Source organism: Caloenas nicobarica, chromosome 5 (assembly GCF_036013445.1).
Source record: "Caloenas nicobarica isolate bCalNic1 chromosome 5, bCalNic1.hap1, whole genome shotgun sequence".
Taxonomy (NCBI): Eukaryota; Metazoa; Chordata; class Aves; order Columbiformes; family Columbidae; genus Caloenas; species Caloenas nicobarica.
The window spans coordinates 57,384,827-57,410,342 of record NC_088249.1 but is presented as its reverse complement, the minus strand read 5'-3'; the positions used below and the strand labels follow the sequence as shown (position 1 = coordinate 57,410,342).

At 37.5% G+C, this 25,516-nt stretch overlaps 1 protein-coding gene across 8 annotated transcripts in view; it reads left to right on the top strand.

The window, feature by feature from the left end:
- The window catches only part of SBF2 (SET binding factor 2), a 315,579-nt gene that overhangs the window by 93,607 nt on the left and 196,456 nt on the right, over positions 1-25,516 (top strand). For 5 of the 8 annotated variants that reach the window (XM_065635394.1, XM_065635395.1, XM_065635389.1 and 2 more), the window contains one exon: positions 1,255-1,340. In XM_065635394.1, the coding sequence (XP_065491466.1) occupies positions 1,255-1,340 (86 nt within the window). Of the gene's footprint in view, positions 1-1,251; positions 1,341-25,516 lie in introns of all 8 variants that reach the window. The other 3 variants (XM_065635393.1, XM_065635396.1, XM_065635391.1) reach the window with 1 other exon arrangement.

The window sequence follows — 25,516 nt, the reverse complement described above, 5'->3', positions numbered from 1 at the left end:
TTTGAAAATTTTAATGCTTAATCTCAAAGTTTCCTAATATGACTTTAGACAAAGGGTGATCCAGTCAAACGTGATAGGTCAGCAAAGGTTGTTAGAAGATATTTTAAACGCTGGCAAATTTCCATTTCGCCGTTTAGGAAGCTTTATGTATAGTTTAAGGAAAGCTGGTTTCTTAAGTATCTGTTTTTATTTTAACTCTGACTTTTATCCGTGCTGCCTGGGGCTGCGTGTTCTGGGCTGGGTCGGGTTGGACAGGGCTGCTGATGTTTCCTTCTCTTTGGAGCAGAGGAAAGAATGGGACTTTGGGCCTCTCATCTCTACCCAGTGATTGACTTGCAAATGTGTGTGTTTTGTGTCTGCTTATCTCTGGAGTAATATTGAGATCATCCCAGAGATGCAGAAATTGCTGGAGTGAGGATGGACGGATAGGTAGTATTATCACAAAAATCTTGTTTTCTTGGGTTTAAATGTGTATAAATGTTAGGTCTAACTGGTAGTGTATCCCTGAGCTGAAATTCAGTTAAAACCATGATTATATTTTCAAGATTTACTCCAGGACTCCAGAAGATGAAGAACGAAATTCATGTTTGTATGCTCATTCCTGTAACATTCAGGATGACAGGACATTACAGTTCGATATTTGTGGTGTTTCTGAAGGGCCTCCTGTCTATAGCACAGTGGCTTTTAAAAAAAGGAAGAGGTAAAAAAAAAGACAATTGCATAAGAGAAGTTATTGGAAATTAGCAGTTTTTCTCTACATCTTTCAGCACAGAAGATCACTACTGACTTGTCCAAGGAAACCAACTAGAAATACTGGCAAGAAACTAGAGTGTCCCGCATAAATCACATAGATTTTTAGTCTATAGATGTCTTTTTGAAGACTGCTTGTTGACAAATGTTTGATTTCTTTTTTAAATGTCACATTATCTATTATATTAGTTTTTAATTTACTACTGTTTTTAGAGAGAGATTAGAATTACCAATCACCATCTGTCACTTTGAAAACAAGCCTGAGGGGCATGAGCTGGATGCAGCTTGCCGCTTCGTTTCATGTAGTCACTCCTCGTGTTGTTACTGGAGAATATTAAGACTGTATTTATTGTATGACTTGCAAGACACATTTGAGGAGCCTGTTCTGCTTCTTGTGGTGAAATATTTCCTAATATTGGGTATATTCTGAAAATAAACTCAAATTTATGGCAATTTAAATTCTACCACTTTGTCTTTAAGTAATTGAATTTTATCTTTCAGCAGGCCCAACAGAAGGTTTCGGAAAAATAATACAAAGATTTCCACAGAAGGACTGGGAAGACACTCCTTTTCCACAGGGAATAGAGTTGGTAAGTTTGCATTACTTTTTATGATTTTTTAAAAAATTCCTTTCATATACAATTCAAAGACATATCTGCCTTGGTGCAATAATCTGTATTATCTAACCTGACAGGGAATGGATAGAAATTACATGAGTTGAGCAGATAGGTAATAGCTTTAAGAATAAATTTGGCTAACAGAAGATCATTTATTCTGGTCTCTACCACTAAGTAAATAACTCTAGTATACAGGAAAACTCTGCTGCAATGTTAGTAACAGTGTATTTAAAATAAATGTTTATTTGTGTCAGTAATTTTATCATTGACTATGTTTTTAGAAGCGTCCTTCAGATGGCAGATGACTTTTCATTGCCGTGTTCAAATAAATACAAATGTTTATTTGTATATTATAGATTAAAAAAAATTAATAGCCTAATGAACTGGTTTGATGAAAACAGTTTTTACCCAGTATTCTGTCCTTGACAGGTGGTATAATGGGTGCTTACAAAAATGGTACACTGAAAAAGGCGAGTGTACAGTGATCTGTTTTAAATGCCCTCTCTGAGAATTCACGAAGTGCCACTTCTTTCCTTTCCTTGGTCTCATATTGTGAGACACAATGAGAAGTTATACCTCACTCATCCAGATCGAGGATTCATTAAACATACAGCCCTAAAAATCCTGCAGCGAAAGGAAATACTGCGGTCACACTCTGCAAATGAGGTTTCTGAGAACTGAGTGAAATTTGCAGCCGTGAACTTCGAAACCTGTGGGACAGGATGAGCTGTAGAAGGAGATGGCCCGTAGGAAATGTTGCAATAAAGTCTTTGTGCTGTGGGACAAATCAGCAGCAGTGGACAAAGACACTGACTCTTTGCTGAATTTATTCCCCAGATATAGGAAGCTTTTACCAGGGTGATACCTTTGAACCAGTGCTCAGCTTGCGTCATCATACACCAGGTCATCACACACCGGTGGCGTCTTCTCCAGGGAGGGAGAGGGCAAGGGATCTTGCTCTTCACCGCTTGCTCCCTGCTGTAGCAGAGGTTTATGTTATTTGCTGGGCACTGACGTACGCGACCGGTTGCTCGTTTTCTTCAACAGTGTGGTTTTCATTTCTCCATAGTCCAGCATAAGCCATATGTTTTGGCGGGATGTCACACATTAGTTCCTGGTGTAAGCATTATTTCTGATACACGTGATGGATAGTTACAGCTTTTGCGGTACGCTTGCATAATGCTACATTTGGCAATGTAGTGCTGTGCTGAAACAATGGAAGCTCTTGCTTTCTCTGAAGTGTTCCTACTACTGTTACAACATTATACCACTCTGTATAGCAATTGCTGTTTGCTCTAGCTAGTAATTCTCTACTTAATGCATGCCTAGCCAGCATGTGCTCAATGGCTGCTGATTGAGTTCGGATAAGTGGCTTTTTTATATAGTACACACAGTTGTAGTTCATTAGAAGAGAAATACATTTTTGATGCCAAGGCTTAGGGGTGGTTTTTTTTTTTAACCACTCTCTTGGGGTTGAACTAGGTGGTTTGATCTGGCCTTAAACAGCTGCAAGAGTTTGAGTCATGCTGAGGTTCGTCATAAAAATATTCCTTAGTTACTTCAAAGAAAGTATAGCGTCTGACTTCCAGTGATGTTTTGAAACAAATGAGCACAGCTTCTCTTAAAGCAGTGAAGCTTCTGAAGTGATATGTCTGTACCCAAATGTTCTTTCCCATTCAATTGTAGGATGTTACCACTACAAGAAATAACTTTCTAAAGGAAGATTTTTTAAAATATTTTTCTTTACAAAAAACGTATTTGTATCAGTTCTCAAATGACTGATTAGGCAAAGCCATTACGACTTTAAACTTCCAAAGTAAAATGAAATCTGATGACTTAAAAGTTAAGGACATCTATTCAGCCAGTTGGTGAAATGAATCAAATTTTGATTTGCTTTCCAAACGTCCTGTTTGACACTTTAAGGGCAACTTCAATATCATTAAGAAAGTAACAGGCAAACTTTGTTGGGGAGAGAAACGGTAAGAATAGAATAGTTGACGTAAATGTGCATGAGAATGAAGGTAGACATTTTGATGAATAGCACATAGTTCTGCTTCCTCTCCTTTGAGTAAAGGATCTTTAGGGAATTATATGGTTTCCCTGAAATGGAAAAAACCCAATGATTCGTATCTGAAAAACATGTTAAACTCTCTTTACTTTCATGAAGGAAAAAGAGGCCAAAGATTTTCATGCCATGAATCATGAAGATCTTCAGCTGATTATTGGTGAAGATCTCATTGCCCCCTACATCTCCTTTATAAAGCAAATTATTTGCCTACGAATTTGGACATTTGGATGTCCAAGGTTTTTTTGCCAAATAAATAAGTTGAATCAGATAGTTAACCTTGGCAACTAATGGGTGTTATGATTTAATAGTTGTCTCCCATTCAGGTTAATAGCATTTTCTGAAACGAGGCGAGGGGTAAATAGTGGAAAAGCCCTATGCCTACCCCCACCTGCAAAGTTTTAATACTTTAAAATGGAAAATGCCTGTTTGGGACCCCTTATGATCTCCATAGCTTGTAGGGATGCTGGTAGTCCAAGCTTTAGACAAAAACTAATAGACAAAATCCTCTGAGACTTTTGTGGAGGTCTCTTCTCTTTCTCCAGCCCTGCATGCTCCCCTGTCCTGCTGGGCTTCAATTTGGGTGGTCAGATTTATGAGACATAAATTAAGACAATATAGAGAACAGAGTTGTGCAGGTCATTTTTAAGTAAAGTAATAACACTGTAAATAATATTTTTTATTTTGTTGAGCCCAGTTTTGAAAAATGGGCTAACATGGGAAAACTGTGCCTAATGGAGCTGCCCTCAGCTGGGTGAAAAGGGATCATTTTGAGAACATCTTATCTAGGAAAGTTGGTGACCCTATTTCAACTTTTACCCCTGACTATATTTGTAGTTTTGTTAGTTTGACACAAATATGTAGAGAATTGGGTCATTATAAAATCTAATTGCAGTTCGAACTTTATGGAACAGTTATTATATTTGGAGTATATATATATATTCTGTATTAAAGGATTAAGAGTTACTTACTGTTTCTATTTTTATGTGTGTAGCACATTAGCTATCCTCTGGTCTTGTTTAACAAATACATATGTTATTAAAGAAACACACTGTCCAAAATTCAACAGAAGTACATTTTATGAAATGTCATTGAAATCAAGTGTTTTAATTTGTCTTATTAAATAAATTGTGTGTCTTCTGGTTGTCAGTGGTGAGCAAAGCCATGAGTCTCTGTTGAGGGAAAGATACACTGACTGAGATCTACTGACAGTATCTTCTTAGAGCTTCTACTCCTCTGCATCTCATCAAATTACCTAAAGACATTTTTCTTAATATTATACTCTTTGCATTTGCCATTTTTTCTAATGGCTTCACAGCTTTTAACTTTGTTCTGTTTATAACTGAATCCAGAAACTTTGAGAAGTGAGCCACCTGCAAATTGCCATGAAACACACCTGAAGATTTTTGTAATGGATTATTAATCGTTACAATAGCTACCATGGGCCCTAATACTTTTTTACTGTTTGTTGAATTGTGATATAACTGAGAATAAGGTATGTTATTTGTTAATATTATATATCACGTACATATTGACTGTTACTTCAAAAGCAGTAAGATGCTCTTTGATTTTCTAGAACTTTTGTGGGCTATTCAAGAGGAATATAGGAAATGGTTTTTTTAATAGTTTCAGCTAGAATCTGAGCATCTGCAGTTTACTGGCAAATAACAGTCTGCAGGTTGCTGACAAATACAAGTCAAGGTGAGTTTTCTCAAGTTCCATGGAAGTAATCTGACTTTGAGAAGTAAAGGGAGATTTATACTCATTCATAAAATTTTAAAAATATTTGGTCCAGAAAAGCATTTAAGTCATCGATTTCCGAAAAAATGCAGTTAGAACATACCAATCTGATAGTTGCCCCTCATAATATTTTAAATGAACATGTTGGGGTATCCTTCTCCATTGTCTGTTTCAGAGCATTATTTCAGCTTTACACAGATACAGCCTAAATTTAAAAACGACCCTCTAAAATAATTTGAGACATATATAACAGTTTAAATTGGGATAATCAGACTTCTTGTTCTTGCTTGTAGAAAGAATCTGAGAGAGAGTATGTTGTTGCATGAGTTAGCTTTATATTTCTGCATATTTTTCTTATAATCCAGTTTTAATTCTGCTTTATACCTTTCTAGACACTATAATTCATTATACATCAAAGGAGGAAGCTCTGGTATGTAACGTTACACTGCACACTCATTTTTGTCCCAGGGCTAAATTAGCTAAACCAACTGTCGCCCGCATTACTCAGCGTTGGGAGGTTAATGTGAATTAGGCCAATGAAAGTCATACTGAGAAATAGATATGTTGTCTTAAGTTTAAACTGGATATAGTGGGTTAGTGCAGTTTGTGTGTAGCAGGGAAGAAAATATGCCACTAGAACTAGCAGTGCTGGTAGTAGTGGTGTCATGAATTAGTAATTTTCATTTCAAGCATGTGCAGCTATAGAAAGGAACGTACATTTCTAGACAAGCTAATCACCTATCCAAATAATTACCTGAATTATAAGATGTAATTGTAAATTGTAAAAACTGTTATTTAATACAATCCCTGTAAGACAGCTTACATGCATTACGATACTAAGATAAATGCTTCTGAAGAAATACTGTCTGTCCTTTTGAGATGTGGTAGGATGCCTGCTCTGTCTGGAGGAGGAGTTGGTGTTGTTGGAATGAGCTAATTACTCCTTTGGGTAGAGCCTTGTCTTTGCTGTAGATCTCAGCATTTCTGCACCTTTGAGCAGCTTCAGGTATGAACTCTTAAACAGACATGAAGATGTCTTTTATGAAATACTGGATTCAGCTTTCAAATTCTGACTGACCTGAGACCTGACATATGAAAAAAATCAAATGAGAGTAAGAAATGGTATTTTTGTATTTTCAAAGTATATCTGTATTTTGACCAACCTAATAAACAACTAATTTGTCTTCAGAGTTGCACTGAAAAACAAAATTTCTGTCAGTCAATTGAAGACATTTTATGGTAAGCCAGATTTTAAAGTAGTGAACTCCTGAACTATTGGAGATTCCCAGTGCAGAGTCTGAAAAATCATTACATATACTGTCAAAAGTAATACTTTTAAAATGCAAGTGCTAATCACTGTTATTTTTGCTTTACCGCTTTGGTGTATGGCATCTTTTCTAGGGAAGAAAAGATCTGATACCTGAACATTTCTACTAGTTATTTAAAATAAGACATAGGAGACAAATGGGGCTACAGATTAGCCAGTTGAGGCCTGAAGTGATTAAAGTTTTAAGGGGATTAATCTTTAAATGCTTCAGTTTTAGCTAGCTGATCTGTAAGCCAATTTTTCTGCAACATTGATGCTTTTAAGGACCTGAATAAAGGGTTGTCTGCAGCATCCATTTAACCTTCAGTGCACTTAGTCAGCTGCAGAGATTTTGGTTTTGTGAGTTTTTTCCTCTTTCCCCTCAAACTTTTTTTACCTTTCAAAAATCATTACATATGCATGACAGAGCTCAGTGTAGCACTTACAAATACGTTGTGTTTTCTTTCGTTCTCCTTATGTTGAAGTACTGGTGCTTTCAGCAGTTAGTAGAAAACAGATGATAGCAAAAGTGCGGCTAACTTTTTTATTGGACTTCTACTATGGACTCAGTTTATATTCATTTAACTTGTCTATATTAGCCTCCAGTGGAAATCTTAGAGTGCTGTAAATGTGTTGTATTTTACAGCGTTGTCTCTGCTGTGCTGTAAAATAGTTATATTCTGGTTTAAAATCCCACTGCTTTTACTGAGTGGATTTTAGCTCCTGGATTTTGTAGACTAGTGTGGAAAAATAATTTGATATTGAAATTGAAGGACTTGCAGGTAGTCCTTGTCTAGCAAAACTTGAATAAATACTGCGAAAGCGTGCAATTTATGTTTTCTCTTTCATTGTTGTTGTTTTCCATGGGAGGGGGAAAAAAAGAAGAAAAATGGAACACTTTTAATACGGTCAATATTTCTAGTAAAAATGGTAAAATATCGAAGTGACACCTGTTTGGAATTTCAAATCTGTAATCTTTCCATGGAGATTATTAAAGATAGAGGGTACTGAAGTGTAACCTTTTTTATAACTACCAAGATGTTTCAAGAGACCCTTTTCTTTCTTGCTGCTGAAAGAAGTTTTAAGTTAAATTATTTTTAGAGGAGAAAACTGGTTTTATAAGCTTTCTTAAGAAATGCAGATGTTTTTAGAATCATAGAACGGTTTGGGTTAGTTTTCTTCATTCTCGGTATCTGTCATCTCCACAAATAATACTTGGCTGCTTAAGATGGTCTTTTTCTCCTAAGCTTTGTGTGTGATTCAGTATCTTTATTACCTCTGCGTAAGTTCATCTCATCTTTAAAAATCAGAGGAAAGACTGCAACACAGACGTTTCTGTCAGTCTCTCCTTGGGGAGTTTTTGCATAACAATCAAGCAGAGGAGATTCTGAGACCCACAGTTAAGTCATGTTGTGTTTTAACATTTACAGACCTCTGTGAGTATCTTGGTATTTTCAGCTTATAACTAATATACTTGTCTGTGAGAAGTCTTCTGGGGGCCCTGCTTTTCCTGAAGGTCTTGAAATTTTGATTATTAAATGGTGTGGTTTTTTGTTGTTTTTGTTGGGTTTTTTTTAACATTGCTTGTTTAAAAAAAAAAAAAAAAAAAGAGCTCCCTATGTAATAATGGAGATAATGGAGGTATGCATGGAATGCAGTGATGCAAATGTGATTATGTGATTATGCTTCATTTAAATACTGTTACCATGATGGAGCCGTATCAGTATCATCATTCTTACTCTTTGAGTTCCCGCTCCTGTGGGTGCGGGAGAATGATCTGTAGTTCTTCCTCTCGGCGGTCCCGTCTGCTTGAGTCCAGCCCATCTAGGATTGTGTTTTTGCATGGATGTGGTGTTTTTATCTGCCCCTGTGCTTCTCTGAGGTTTGAGAGGATGCAGGATCATGGAGCATTCTTTGTGCTCTTCAGTTTCACAGGGTACAAGTCGAGAGTGTATAATACCCTTCCGATAACTGGTTTTGTGGCTAGTTTGTCTCAGTAAGAACTTTTTCCCTATAGGTTTACCCTCCTATCTGTACTCAGTGTGAACACATAAACAGTTGTGAATATTTTTCATGCTTATTTAGAGGAACTAAGAAATAATTAAGACTAAAGAGGGAGAGAGTCATGAAACACATGGTATGAAAATGGGATGTATCTCCAGAAATCAAAACTGAGGAGCAGAAATAATTTTGTTTCATTTTTTTGAGATGAAAAAGTATGAGCAAAACTTTAATTCTTTTTAAAAATTGTTTTAAGCACTGAAAGGCTGCAATAAGGTCTCCCTGGAGCCTTCTCTTCTCCAGGCTGAACAGCCCCAACTCTCTCAGCCTGTCCTCCCAGCAGAGCTGTTCCATCCCTCTGATCATTTCTGTGGCTCCTCTGGCCCCTCTCCAACAGGTCCATGTGTGTCCTGTGCTGAGGAACCAGAGCTGGATGCAGCACTGCTGGTGGGGTCTCACCAGAGCAGAGCAGGGGGGCGCGATCACCTCCCTGACCTGCTGGCCACGCTGCTTTTGGTGCAGCCCAAGACACGACTGACCTTCTGGGCTGCGAGTGCACATTGCCGGCCCATGGCCAGTCTTTCATCCCCCAGGACCCCCAAGTCCTCCTCCGCAGGGCTGCTCTCAGTCCCTTCATCCCCCAGCTTGGATTGATAACCTGGATTGATAAAATGCCCATGTTTTGTTTCAGCTCATTATTACAGATAATTATTTGTCAGCCTTCTGTAAGAAACTGGAACTTTTTTTATGCTCAAAGTGCTGTAATTTAGGCATTTTTTGACTTAAGTTTCTGGGGGTTTTTGTTTGTTTGTTTTGTTTTTTCTGTGTGTTCGTGCAAGGAGCTGAGAATTGGTGTGGTTTTGGAGAGTGCCAGAAAGGAAGACTGTTGTCTATTGAATTTATAACTATATATCCAGTTGTCACAAAGCTATCCTGTCTAAAGAGTTCTGTGAAGGAGCAGAAAGGCAGATAATGTGCATCTAATCAAATACAGTCTATTGGGCTGAATACAAGATTGTGAAATTTGAACTGGACCATTGAATGTGTTCTGGGAATCCAGAAATAGTTTATTTGTGAAGTTGATTCCTATGACTATAAATCAGTCTGGAATATTTTCTAATAGTTCAAGAAAACAGACTAATGGAAAATAAAGTCTATTTTACTTTTTTCTGAACAAATTTTTTAATAGTTTGTGTTTTGTTAAAGATGATACAGTTTGTGCTAAGAATTTTTCTTTGGTAGCACTTGTAAATCGTGGTATTTCCCCAACTCCTCCATTTGACCAACTTTTAAATTTGTACTCTATATGTATTTTCTAATGTTTGATGCAGGTTTCTTCTGCTGGTTTAAATCATCTCAGCAATTTTAGAGCTTGACTTCTTAAACTTGACAACTTTTGTGATGCCTTTACACAGTGTAAGTGCTTCTTCATAATATATTATAAGAGGTGGGTCCTAGTTGTGTTCATTAAAAAGAACGAACAATAATAATTATTAGATGACCCTTCACAATTTTGCATATTCTGTGTGGTGCAGCTCCTTGTATCAGTCTTTGTATTACCCAGTTAGAAGCCAAACAGAAGCACTGGTGCAGAGACTTTGCTGTTCCAGTTCGTGTAACTCCTGTTTGGTGGTGGGGGTGGTTAAGCGTCAAACGGAGTTGAATTTCTAAATCCTGACGTTGAAGATGTTGATTTGTTTGTTTATAAAGCAAAGACTATTTAATAATGTTTTGTTACAGCATGTTGATGCCGTCTTTTGACTAATTCCACGGAATTGGCAGAACCGCTTTCAGATCTTTCAGTTTTTATTGTACAGCTGTTTTAGACTTAGTGTATTTCCTAATAACATATAGCATGTTGTTTTCTTTTGTACAAAACCTGGTATTTGTGGATGGAAAAAGGAAAAGTTTATGAATAAATTGCAGGTTAGAAGATAGAAAAGGGAGCCAGGCTGTTTAGATGACCCTCTTCCTCCTATATTATTCTTTAATAATGTCTTTAATAATGTCTAATGTGATTCTGATATGTTGATTTTAGTAAGGACTTGGCGAATGACTATGAGAATTTTAATGAAGAAACCTCCTTATTTTAACGAAAAAGTCAATAAATAGTAATTTTAGGGAGTTTGCTTTTGATCATAGTAAAAGAGTAAAGAAATAATGTATGTTTATATGCAAAATGCAATTTGTGTTAAGAGGAAGAAGAAAAATATAAATATATTCAGATCTGTTTTGTACGCGCTTATTTTAGGGCTAGTCACTGATGAAGAAGTTTTGTCTTTATATCGGAATTCTCCTAAGTGGGGATCTGCCATAAGCGTGGTTTCTTATAGTGAGTTCTGAGTATGGAACCAGTATTGCAGAACCAATAATTTTGTCAGCAGTTTACCTGGGCTTGTCCTCGCAAAAACTTTTCTGCTTTCTCTGTCTTCATTGCCCTGTGAATGTCAGAAATAAACCGATGCAGGCCAACACCTTCAGAAGGGCAAATTTCTAAGAGGAGAATGTTAATGCTGCAGTCTGGTCCATGAGGTGTGAGAGCCTTTTTTAATGTTGCTGGGAGACACCTCTCTCAGGTAGGTTTAGTTGCAGTGTCTTTACATTTTTCAAAGGCATGTTGTCAAAGAATCATTTGAACAGGTGATTTTATTTAGCTGTAATGGACACCAGGATATACTAAAAAGGAGTTTTATTTCTATATTGGCAATAGAGTAATAAATTAAGCATTTGAACTGCCCCGTAGTGTGGATCTTTGAAGCTCCAACTCTCAGATTTGGAGATAAGGCAGTTCAGGCTTCAGTTGTGGTTAATGCTACTTGTATGATGATCCTTTTATGGTTTGTAGCTCTTTCTCAGCCTGCAACTAATTAAATCTGAGCTACAGAGTGAGCTGTAGGCAAAAAGAGAGAATACTGATACCAAATTTTCTTTTAAGTGGCTTTTGGACCTTATTCTTGTGAGCTTCCCTGACTGGATATCACAAATCTTGCAGGTTTTAACGCAAGTTGAGAAGATAAGGCATGACAACTCCCATCCCCTTCTGTGCAAGGGCACATATCCCAACTGGCTTTGTTTTGATCCAATTCCTACCAAAATTCATCATTTCTGCATCTGTCTTTTTTGTTTGTTTCTTGTAGCTACTGTGTTTTTTCCCTTGAGGGTAAAAAGTGGGGAGACTTTGAAATGTCACCTATACTCTATGTATTACAGTACCTGTCTCTATTTTGTGTGACTTCAAGGAAAAAAGCAGCAAACCAACACAAAACCACCACCAAAAACAAAACCCAAACAAAACCCCAGACAAAACTCCCGTGCATATTAAAAGCATAAACTTAATCATTATGTCAGGGTCCTGAGGCAAATTTTGTTACCCTCCCCATCTTTTTGGATTTCTGTATCTAAGGTACTACTGATGTTTTTGGAGAAACTTTTCTGTCTAGGTTTTGTCGTGCAGGCGTCCCCAAACTAATTGCTCATCTTTTCCTTGCACTGGCTGGTTTCTTAACCGTCATGAGACGCCGTTTTCTCTTTATGTCACCAAAAAGGCATACGAAAAACAGATCACACTCAGATACTAAACAGGTTTTCAGTTATCCTCAAGTCAAAAGTACCTTTGTTCCTTTTTGTTTAAAGTATATATATTCTGACTTGAATCTTTGCCAAAATACTTGAACTAAAGCAACCAGTATATACATAAAATTAGGAATAAAGCAATTTTAATGTAATAAATAATGTGTAATAACACTCCCTGCCCCCAGAGAAAATGATCTTCTGTTTTACTGAGCTGCTAATATTCCTGTTGTCATTCTGCAATAAATTGTGGGGAATTTAATATAAGAACTGGCTGTAACTTTCTGGTCCCTCCCCGCATCCTGTGTCTCCATGTCTTCAGAACTTAAAGTTTTAGCCCTTTACCTAAGTAAAGGCAATTAAACCCAAATCCATTCTAGTATGCCTCTAGAACAAACTGGAGGGACAAGGTCAGATTACGCAATTACTTTGTATAGATTGACACAGTACATTACACTGGATCAAGCAAATATGCTTTTAGTATTAAAAATGCCAAATGTAATTATGATTTTGATGCTTTATCTTAGGCTTACCTGTGAGCTGAGTGTGCAGAAAACATTCTTTTATTCTAGAAAATATAAATAAATTCAAAATGTTGGTCCAAGAGAGAATATCTGCTTTTGTAATTTACTGAAAGGTCTGCATTATAATGTAGTATTTTAAAAACAAGCAATATTCCCCTTCTGTAAATGGCATACAGAAAATCAACCTCACTTCATTTTTAACTGTATTGTTTCCTTTTCCACATGCGTTATGGCATGTGGACAAGAGAGATGTTCATTAAAATCATGGCTTATAAGCTTAGAATGAAGAATGAATTAGATTTAATATCAAAATAGTGGGATAAGAAGTGGGTACTAAAGTTACAGTGTGCATTTGTGACCTCTATGTTTTTAACATTCTTCGAATACCAGATTTGTCTAGTTCTCGGCATCACCTCATGATTATTTGCTATAACTGCATACCAGAAAAGCTTATTTCACAATGATTTTCCTTCATTCCTGCCCAGTAATATACTTGTAGAGACTTGTTGGCATTTGCAATTTTTAAGATATGTTGTTAGACCATTTTCATATCTGTTTCATGTATTGTATATTGAATTTGATCTCCTTCTCCCAAATAATGGAGGAATTGGCAAGATCTCTGGAAGAGTGGGTGGAGAGGACATTCTCCCCGAAGCCCTCCACCCCCAATACAGATATTTTTGCTAGTATGACCAATGTGTGTTAGCAGCAGCAACTTCTGTATGAGAAGCTTTTGAGTATCCACAGTGCGTTATCATATTTGCACCGAGTAACGAAAACTGCTTGGAAAAATCACTTGCTGGTTTTGGTTATGGCATTTATATAAGCATGTCTTCAAAGTTTTCTGTTTTGAAATTCAAGATTTGTTTGTTGTTCCACTTTGATCAATACTGTTACTTAAAAGGATGTGTTTTGGTCATTTCATATCCAAATGTCTTTCCTCTAAAAGATAAGCAACAGTTCCAACTGTGTAGTTGGAAAACTATTTGGGAATATTGTAATAAATGAGTAGCTACAATTTTATTCTTGGGAAATACAATTGTGAAAATTTCACATGAATTGGGAAACTGTTTCCAATTTATATAACCGAAGAGATATTAAGTGAATGGAAATCTGTTAAATAACAATCGTTTTGTCAAGTTTGATCAGACTTGAAAGATTGTCGATGTTAGTTTTTTGTAACAGTATGCCTCCACTAAAGAGAGAAAGTAGTGGAGTTATTTTGAATGTGCCTGAGAAACGTATTGCGGTAATAAATTCTGTGGAATCATATGTGATTAATAAATACTTAAATACATTTCAGTTGGGTTTAAGATGAAGGCATATCAGCATTAGATTTTGTTTATTCTGGCTGCCACAAACATAATTTTGTGTGTATTTTGCGTGGCAAAGCCTAAGTAGCTAGCATTCAGTTAAGTGTTCAATAATGTTTTCCAAAATGTTTCAGTTTTCTTCCAAGGTGAACAATGATATAATTAAGGAAAATATAATCGAATGTCGGATTTTTGTGCCGACTTTGGCTTTAGACAGCAAGTAGTATAGTGATGTTGTGGAAGAGTTCAGCTGAAACCACTTAACTCCTCAGTCTCTGCGTTCAGGCTGTGAATTAATAGAGATAACTGAAGTAGGTTGGTTTATTAAACCATTCCTTGGGTTGTTAAAATGGAAAGGCAGAAGCAGTTTAACAAAAAAACCCTAAGAGCCTATTTAAAGGCTTTAGGTGCACCTTGTCTTTCAAAACTCACCGTTAAGCTGACAAGAACACTTCAAAATTGCAGAAAATGAGATCCTTTTGACTGGCATCTCCTTCCTTTTTTAACCTGTTTTTGTAGGAACTGCAAGTGCCTTCATTGACACAAGTATTTTTTAACAGTCTGTATTTGTAATCAGATGATGATGAAAAAAAAGTTAGAGATGGTTAACTGGGCAGGAATATTTGGTGGGATGTTTTATGGTTTTTTTGATGACACATTTTGAGATTATCAGCCACTGAATAGGCATCTTTTCCAAGTATCCTAATTTCGTTTGTTAAATGCATAGATGTGATCTATACTGAAGCGTTTTAAGGTGTGTAGTATGGGATAATAATGACATACTTCTCGTATTATTAAGGTGTGTCATTATTACAGCATATGCACACCCTCATGTCTTACTGTTTAAATATGATAGTGCTTATAAGCTTTCCTTTTAAAGTATTAATTTACTGTGATGAGTTAAGTAACAGCACATTTATGTACATTATTTTACCTATTATGGATGATACCTTACTTGTGGGTTGCAAAAGCAATACTACAGTGGAAACCTTAATTAAATTTGGGATTGAATTTAGTAGTGGTTTCTGAAGTGTGTTCAAAGAAGGAAACTTAATGACTCTTGTCTCTTCAGATAATCAATTTTAAGTGTGATAGAAAAGAAAGTGCCTTTTCAATGTTAGTTTCACAGTGTTTTGTGTCCTGCACTGAATGAAATAAGACTGGAGTGGTCCTGAGTCATCCCACATTTTGGTTTAATATGAGGTACCCCCTTCTTGAGGTTTTCTTGTTTGGGAGGGTGAGGTTGTTCTCTGACCCACGGTGAGAGGAGAAAGCAAACTACCTCACTTCAGCTTCAATCTAGAAATGCATAAACAAGATTTGCAAAGTGAAGCTGCGTATTTCAGACTCCAATAAGAGGCAGTGCTGATAAAATGTACGTTTTCTGCTGAGACAGCTTTAGGAAGACTTGCTGTTTAAATTTCAAGCTAGTGGCAAAAAGCTGACTGTACAGTTTCTGCAAGGGTATGTTCTTCATCCGTATGTGTTGCCTTCCACTTGTCTGAAGTATCTGCTTGACTGCTGTGGGAACCATATGAATTTTGGAAATCTGTGTCTTAAACATTAATTTTAGCAGTGTAACAGATAAATAGGTTTAGGTCTATTAATTCTGCTACAGCTAGAAATGTTACGCTATCGATAGTTGAGCTACTTTCCATGATCATATAAGGTTTATGGGAAGATGCTGAAAACCAGGTCTTGGCTTCATGAGCCTCTCGTGATAATTACATTGAATAGCAACGGAAATATTGATAACCCAAGATCAGAATAAAAGTTGATCAAGATCATTGTCCAGAATCCACCAGGAGTCAGTGCTGGAGGGTTTGGGAAGGAGTGTGAGATATAATGAGATGACACATTATTGCTTCTTTTGATAAATACACCGGCATGTGCTGTTCCCAGGTCTCAAAGGCTTCCACAATGACAGGACACGTTTGGGGTAACGGGTATGCTAGTTCCTCAGGAGCTTCTCCCTTATTTCTTTGTCTGAGAGTTTTTAAGCCCATTATTGTTTTGTCCTTGATAACAGTCCGTGGCAAGGTGTTCTGCAGTTTCACTAGGTTTTGTGAAAGACTTGCATGTGTTGTATACCTACACATGATCATTTTATATAATGTTGTCTATTTAATTTTCATGAGAAACAATGAATTATTCTGTATTTAAAATTGTATAACATTGATTCTGTTCGTAAGTATGAAGATATCTGTTCTGTTCCTGTCCTGGAGCATATTTTTTCCAAGATGCAGAAGCCCCTCTGATACACTCTTTCCTTGTGCAGAAGCTCGTCCAAGCCTCTGGATACTGTTTTTTCTCTCTGTGTCTTTTAGTTGGAATGTATTTTTTTTTGAACTTCGGGGACCAAAATGGCAAATCTTACAGTCTGTGTGTACCTCCCAGTGATGCTTTGTTACCCATTTACTTGGTATTGTGAGACCCTTTCACATACTATCACAAAAGATTTTAGCATTAACTGCTCCAAATACTTTATCTTAGATGGACTTGACCGATTTACTGTTGAACCTTTTTGATATGTTCAGAAATTGTCTGCAGAAAACAAAAAACCCTAAGTCAGTCAGCTCCTACCACCTATGTACAGATCCCAGATGGGGTTCTTGGGGACATGGTTTAGAGGTGGACTTGACAGTGCTAGGTTAATGGTTGGAGTCGATCTTAAGGTTTTTCCAACCAAAACGATTCTATGATTCTAGAATATTGTTTCTAATACGCCTCCATTGGGAAAACTAACCTTTTATTCCTACTTTAAAAAATTGGTTATTAGTCCAGATATGAACTATTATCATATACCACAACAACTTAGTTTGAGACTTTTTGGTGAATGTTCTTACCAAAAGATTTTTTTTTTAAAGTGACTATATTGTTGTACTGAGCACATCCATTTGCTTTTCTTGATGAACTGTTAATAGATGGATGACTTATGATCTTGCTGTATAGAAGCCTTTCTGATCCTTTTCCAGTACAATTTATTTATCTGTAGGGTTAAGTGTTTTGCAATTCAACATTTTCTGGAGTTCGCTACATGTAGAGCAAAAGCTTTGGATAATTTCAATGCTCTTTAAAAGCAGATGAAACATTTGCCCATCTTCCAGTAACTTGCTATCCTCTCCAGGGGTAACAAGTGAAAACCACTATTAATAGCTGTCCAACTACATCTTTCCTTTACACAGAACTCTTGGAAGAGTACTCACTGTGCCTGGTGGTTTGATACTTTCATTTTCATTTTCTGAAATCTTCTGTATCTTCTCCTCCAAAATGCAGTTTTATTCTGGGAACTTCCCCAGGCACCTCTCTAGGGAGCAGTAATGTAGAGAATTCTTACTGGGGTTTTTTAGAGCTCTTGATTAATCTTTGAGTAATCATTTTACCTTTGTCCTCATTTTATCCATTGTCCTCAACAGTTTTCACAAGCTTTCTACTTCTGAAGCATTTTGAAACATATTTTAGTTGTCATTTTTATTCTACCAAATTTCTCAATTAGTTTGATTTGTAGTTTTACATTTAACTTGCTGGAGTTTATGCTCACTTTTGCTTTCCTCAACTTGGACAAGGCTATTTTTTTTCCCTGATGGTTAATTCTACTGTTTTCAAAAAATAATTTTGGCTACTGTGTGATATTAGGAAAGCAAGTTTTTGTCTGAAAATACATAGAGTATCAGATTCCCAAGAATGGGATTCCAAGTGCATCTCTTGAAATGTACCCTGACCTGAACAGACTTCACCATCATCACCACTTCTTTAGGAACCGTCACATCTACATGAGGTTTATCTCATTGACATCCAACAAACAAGTTGCCACACATTCCGGCTGGTATCTGTTATATTCCTACTCCCCTGCTTCAGAGCCTGCTTTTCTGTACAAGCTGGGTTCATTGCTGCTGTGGGGGTGTGTTTTGCTGAAAGAGGTTCAACGCCACCACTGTGTAGGTCCTGTCTTAGAGTAATGCTCTCCTGATGTGAGACTTCTCTGTCCTGAGAAAGACAGAGGCTTGAAGTGGGACTGTTGTGTGTGGGGTTGTTGGCCCAGTGTGCTATGCTGGACCTGCTGCTCTCCCGGCCGAGACACCGCGGTGCCGTGTTGACAGCAGCAGTGCCTGGGCACAGCTCACCGAGGGAACTGTGTGGGCCACCTTCTTGGAGCCTGGGATCATAGAATCGTACAATAGTTTGGGTCGGAAGGGACCCTGAAGGGTCATCTAGTCCAACCCCCTGCAATGAGCAGGAACATCTTCACCCAGATCGGGTTGCTCAGAGCCCCGTCCAGCCGGGCCTTGAATGTTTCCAGGGATGGGGCGTCTGCCACCTCTCTGGGCAGCCTGCGCCAGTGTTTCACCACCCTCATCATAAAACATTTCTTACTCATGTCTGTCCTGAATCTCCTCTTTTTTAGCTTAAAACCATTACCCCTTGTCCTGTCGCAGCAGGCCCTGCTAGACAAATGGTTATTCTGGATGCAGCTCTTACATACTTACTGTCATTTTTTTCTTAACTTTTTGGTTGATATTTGATGCAGGAACATGTAATAAAAAATGTTTAAAAGTTGAGAAGAATGAGTTTTAATGAGTTTACCAAGCAGGGGTTTTGACTCTGAAGTTTCCAGCCAAGTTGCCAAGAGCGTGCTCCCCTGAGCCTGCAGCCAGCTCACTCGTGTTGATTTGGAACAGAGCTCTGGAGCTTGTGGTGCTTTTCACTGCTTGAATTTTCCTCTGGAGAAACAGTTTTGAAATTCCCATACCAAACCTACTGTTTGTGCTTATTTTTCCTCTTTGAAACTGATTTGTGTATGTTTTCACTGCATGTTTTATATTTGTAATATGTTTACCTTTTCTTCAGGTTTACTTGAAAATAATGTACCTCTCCTGAAAACACTTGAGGTGATGAAATTTTTTTTTTTTTTTTGCGCAGATATGTATTTCGGGTATTTTAGTAAAGATCTCTTCAACGAAGAAATATCTAAGACATTTTCATACCAAAGTGTTAAGACTGTACTTGGCACAGTTAAGCTTGAGTCCTTGTCTTAGGACTTGTTCATAGATCATTTTTGGGATGCCGCCGTGCCATTAGAAGTGGGTACAGCCTAGTGTACCTGGAACTCTTCCATCAGCTCTTTGAACTGCAGGCCAGCCATACTGTCATACTCTTAAGTAAACTGGCAGATGTCAGCAAGCTTGCATGTTGATTTGCTTTAGTTTTATTTTTAGTGATATTAGTAGGAACTGATACTGCAGCTGTAAGGTTTCTGCTTATTGTAATCTTAGTACTAAGTAATTCCTAACAAGAAGAGCAGTCCAAATCTGAATATGTGGTTCTAGTTTAAATTACAAAATACTTGAGTCTGTATTACTTAGCTCAGCATTAAGTGTTGATATGTGAAATATGTTAAAAGAATTCATAGTTCTTGGTTCGGAGGTTCTAACGTATGTCTTTCAGCCAGCAGGATTTTTCTTCTGTCTTAGCTTTAAAAATAAATAAAGAGAAAGATCCAGACAGGGCGTTTTTTACTTTGTATGCACAAACTGTTTAATAGAGTCACAGTGTTAGAAGTGGCCCTTGAACATTCCGTATGATGTCCTAGGTAGGGTTAGAGGAAAATCCCCTACAAGACCAACCAATGCATTCAATGAGAAAAATATATGTGTGTTCCATATCTTCCCTTGATTGACTGCAGTGTCAGTGGCTGTACGTATTGAATTTTCCTGATCAAGTCCCTTTCATCGCTTTGTGAGAGTCAACATTGAAGAGAGCAAACAATTCAGGTCCGTCTCCTTCACTGAGCAACCTGCAGAAGATTCCCAGATGCATGACTCTCTAGGAGGGGAGTGGACTAAAGCCAGGCTTGCTTCAGTCCTGACCCAAGCGGGTGGTTCTGAGAGCTGGGAAATGCACTAGTCCTTGTCTTCAGTTGATTTGACACTTGTTGACTTCACCGTGATGGGAAAACAAAGAGATTTTACTTAGAAGCTGCAGCAGGATTGTGGCGCAGAAGTGCTGATGTGGTTTGTTGGGGTTTTTTTGGCATTTTATGGGGGTTTTGGGTTTTTTTTAAGATTTTGGGTTCTAATTTTGCTGCAACATCCCATAAATTTTGCACAAGACTGTAATTTACATGCAACGTTTTCTATTACAGTAAAGATTATTAATAGACTAATCTAGAAAATAATTTAAAAGTTTGAAGCCATGAACCTAATCCTTGAAACACCATGGGTAATAATTACAGTTTAGTCAGTGTGACTGAAGGAATATGTATATGAATACGTGTAAAATTTTTTTTTTTTTTTTCACATATGCCTTATTTTTTAGAATTTCTGGGTAGTGAAAGAGGATGACTGAAAGTTTCATTGCTTTTTTACTGTGGCTTTTAAAATGCATGTAAGTACTTGCATACTTTAAATAGAAACAGCATAAATGCATGGAGTGCTGTTTACTGTTTTCGTCTTGCATACACTGGCTATCTCAATATATTGTATTCAATGAATAAAATAATGTATTCCGTTTTTAGTAACACAGTAGCTAATGTTTTGTATTTTTTGTCTGATTAAAATTAATTTTGTTCTTGATTCTGTTTAAGATAAAACTTTGTGTAATACTTTAGTGCTGGGGGGAAGCTTGTTAAAGGTTGTTGAATATTGATGTACACTTCCACAAGTCTTTGTGAATACTTTCATGTGGATTTGTTGGAAATGACTAGACAGGATATTTTTCTTAGATTTTTTTTTTCTTTTAGTTGGCAGTATTTCCTTCTAAGGGTTTCTTAAGATTTTCCTTTACTAAGAATACTATTTTTATATTACAAAACCCTACTGTCTCTGGAAAAAATTATTTTAGATGAGACATTAGAATTATGCGTAAATATGAACACTTCAATATTTTTCTTAGCTATTAACACTTGATAATTTACTCCTTATGTGTTTTGAAGAGTAAATTTACTCATTATTCTTTATATGATAATTTACTCTTGATATCATTATTAACATTAGTTTTGCAAAACAGACTAGCAGGCCTTATGGGAGACAGTCGTGAGTTCTGTTTGCACATTTTTGTACAGCATGTAGTGCAAACATGCATGAGTAGTATTTTATGTCGTTGTGCCTTTTTTTTTGGTGCCGATATTAAAATAATATAGTTAGTCAGGTATTGACTATCTAAGGGCATTTTCACTGTCTCATTTCAAGTATCTGACCCTTGGTGCTGCAAACCGTGTGATAGGACAAGAAGAAATGGCCTCAAGTTGTGCCAGGTGAGGTTTAGACTGGATATTAGGAAAAAATTCTTAATGGAAAGGGTTGTCAGGCATGGGAACGGGCTGCCCAGGGAAGTGGTTGAGTCACCATCCCTGGAGATGTTTAAAAGGTGTTTAGACGAGGTTCTTAGGGACATGGTTTAGTGTTAGGTTAGGTTATGGTTGGACTCGATGATCCTGAGGGTCTCTTCCAACCAAAATGATTCTATGATTCATTGAAGTGGATTGGCATTGAAGAGCCCCTCTGTTAGAGTGACAGTAGTGGTTGGTTCGCATCAGTTACGTGAAGAAACCACAAGTATCGGGGTGCCAGCAGATACTGGAATCTGGTACTAGAAGACATGAGTCGAAACACTCGAGGGCAGGGCTGCTGTCCAGAGGAACCTGTCTAGGCTGGAGGAATGAGTCACTGGAAATATGATGAAATTAATAAAGGAAAAAATGCAAATGCCTATACTTTAGAAGGAAGAAACACCTGTAGTGTTTCAGGTTGGAGACTGACTGGCTGGGGGGAATCTCTGCTGGAAAGGACCTGGAGGTCTTGCTAGACAGCAAGCTAAGCGTGAGCCAGCAGTGTGCCCTGGCAGCAAAGATGGCCAACGGCATCCCAGGCTGCCTTAACAGGGGTACAGCCAGGAGACTGAGGGAAGGGATTATTAATGTCCATCACTCAGCACTTGACAGATCCCATCTGAAATGCTGCATCCAGTTTTGGGCTCTCCAGTACAAGAAGGATGTCGATGAACCGGAGCTGTTCTAGAGGTGGGCAACCAAGGAGGTCTGGCCAGGGCCCAGAGGTGAGGAGAGCCTGTGGGAGCTGGGCCTGGAGAAAGGGACAGCTTTGGGGGGACCTGACAGCAGCCTTGCAATACCCACATGGAGGCTGTCAAGAATATGGAACCAGGTTCTTCCCAGTGGCACATGATGGGAGAGGAAGATGCAATAGGTATAAATTGAAATGAGAGAGGTTCCAGCCAAATAAAGGAAAAGCTTTCACCGTAAGGAAAGTCAAGCATTGCAACGAGAGACTTTGTGTGGTCTTCATCCTTGGAGGTTTTCAGGCCCAACTTTCTAAATCCCTGAGCAATTTGTTCTGAATTCAGAGTTTGTCATACTTTGAGTAGGAGATTGGACTATAGACCTCCTAAAGTGCCTTCCCTGGAACCTTCTGTGATCAGCACCATGTTACGTGTCGTACCCGTGCAGAGATTGGTGGTGAGAAGGAAGGACTGTGCAGTGAGATTACATCCAAGTTAAAGCTGCATCCCACCTTGTGACAGGTGGCTTTACTGAGTTATGGTCTGTTTATATAAAGAGAAGGGAAGAGAATCCCTGTTGAGGAGTCAATATGGAGTGAAAAAAATATCCTGTCTTCCACTCCAAGTTCTTTCCATTGTTGCAAGGTACAGTGTAGTTTTACATTTTTATGTGTCTTGGGGAAAAACCTTCGAGGTCAGAGGAAAGTTTGTTTAAATAATGGGTAAGTAAAGGAAAAATGTAGAAATCACTGTCTGGTTGGAGTTTAAAGTAGTTTGAGTTTGTAAATATGGTGAATTTATTTGCATTCAAATATATATATATATATATATTTAATTAACCTTAGTTCTTAATTTATTGGCCGTCCATTTGTAATTTTTGGCTAAGCATTTTCCCATCATCTGTTGCTGATGCATATTTCCAATTTTTGCCTTTAGTGCAAAGTCTAGAGGAGTAGAAATAGGAAAATATAAGCCGTTAATTCTACAGGGAGCAAAGGCTGACATGGATTTTTCCAAGAAGTTGAGGCACTTTGTAGTTAGATATAGTAGTTCTCTGTATTGAAGCTTTTGAAGAGATTTTAGTTGCTATTTCCTTATATTTTTCAATTGTGGTTTTTTAGAGAAACAGTGGATGGTATTTTGAATAAAAGAAAATCATGATATCGTTGGAAAGTAAACATACAACATATACAATACATTACATTACAATACATACAATGGGTGTAAACATATTTAATTTTACAAAGCTTGCTTTTCTTGGACATCATGTTCTGCATAATACTTGGTGACATATTTCACGGTAGTATGTTTAACCTTGGAATTTCTGGTGGATTGTTGGGTAAAAACTGTATATTGGAAATGTATCTTGTAATTTGGCTAGTTTTTGCTAGTTTGGCAGAGGTTTCTTGTGTGTGTGAACTATAGCAAATCTGTCTTTGGAGAAAACGGGCTGTCTACATATTTGTTTTAGTATGGTTTTAGGTCGGAAGTGTATTGAAGTAGCTTAGCTCAGTAAAAACATCTGCAAAGTTACTCTGCAACTTTCAATTTCCCACAGCGTAGCAAACGAGGGATGTTTGTTTTGCATAGAGAGTTGACACGACAGTTTCTGTAGCCGAGAAAGAACTTTTACAGAACCATATGGAATTATTCCGTAGACCCTGGAAAGTATTTTCTTGTTGAGGCATGTAGTCGCACAAGGCCAGGACTTTGGATTTGCCGTTGTTGAACATGTTGAGGTTCCTCACCGGTCTGTTTCTGCAAGCTGTGAACAGTCCTCCCTGCTTTCCTGTCCACTGCTTCCTCCCCACCGCACCTGGGATCACCTGCATTTTTGATGCAACCACATCCAGGTATCAGATGGCTTATCTGAAACAGGAATATAAAGTAGAATTACAGAGAAAACAATATTGACAGATTTATTCAGAAATGTGAATATTAAAAATATCTTCTGTATTTTAATTTTGTATTCACTGCACATATAAATACTGTTCTGTCATCTTAAGCTTAGAGAAATGCAAATGATTGGGGTAAAACATTCAATTCGCAATTGTAAACTTTTTTTAATGCTTTTTTCCTATGTATATTAGCATTTCAGGAGTGAATATGTTGTCTTTCTCTTAGGTTTTATCCCATCAGTTATCTCACAGGAAAAGTTTGTCATTGAGGCAACTGTTTCTATCCCAGGCAATGTAGTTTCTCTTCCTCTAGGTTCGTATTTGCTTTCATAGGTTTCTTTTTCTCCATGATGTGAAAATATCAAAGAATTTGAAAACAGTAATTTAGAAGTACACTCTATGCTTGTCATAGCCGCTTGATTTTTAATGTAAAAAAAAAAACCCAAAAAATGGAAAATAGAAGAAAACGACCGCAACCACTGCATTGCAAAATGGCCCTACTGCCAAAGCAAGAAGGTCAGAGAAGAATCCCAGCATGTAGCTCAGTGAATGACTAGATGGATCATGCACATCATATGATTAACTTTGTAGTGATTTTTTATAAGTAACAGCGCAGAATTCTTTTCCGGCTGTCCTTGTTCTCCCTGCACAATGTCCTAAGGGTTCTTATAATCTGTGAATGGTTCTGGCTGCTGTTCCTCAGTCTGGCCGTCGGTAACAGCGCAGAACTAACAACTCCTGCAGCTGCTCCTGTGACCTGTTAACAAAACCAAAGTGCGTATTCCAGAAATATCTTTTAAAGGACCTTGTTGGAAATAACTACATTTTTAAAAATAAAACATTGTCAACATGCTGAGGTGTAATGTAGGAGATAGACCTATTTATTAAGTGCCGCAGGATCTCCAGTATTTTGATGCAACTGCATTTTTGACATAATGTGCATTTGAAAAAGATAAAGGAGAAGAAAGCAACTAGTTTAAAAATATGTATTTCCTTCTTAATATTTAAGTTGTTGGCGTGCTGTTTGCATTTTATCGTAGCATTGTTTTCACTACTCCATCCAGTCATGTGGTTTCTGTTTCTTTTTCATATGTAGAACCAAATATGCAATATGTTTGGTTTAGTAATTGCTTGGTTTATGGTATTAGTCAACAGCATCTGTTATATAGCGATGTTTGGTGTTCCTAGAAACCTGTAGAAGGCAGAAGATACCATGTCTAGCTCATCAAATCTCTTGGCCAAAAGTTGTTGTGGGCCTGGAAGTTCTTCCCCATCCGCCTGATCAGCCCTACCTAGAAACAGAATATATGCTTCGTTAACTCGAGGTAGCTGTTATGATACATAATTTTGATTAGCGGGTAGATGATGTGTTTGCTTGGAATTTTGTATGTGAACATGGTTGTCTATTGAAAATGCAATTAAGGTAAAAATGGCAAACTTAATAAACAGTTGGTCTGAAAATGTTTTCATATTTTGTGCCTGAAGAAGTGCATCTTCCCTGGGAAGCGAGGGAGGTGGTTGTATACAGAGCGCACTTTCTCTTCACTACACACGTAGCACTTGTAGTTATGGCACTTAGAATATGAGAAATAGCAGCTGGAGAAATAAGTTCACACAATCACTTCTTTTTCAGGAAAATAAACCCCTAAGCACGGGATTCCATTGTCAGTGTGTCAGCTTACTCATTTTCTTACCTCTTCTATCATAGATGTCTAATTG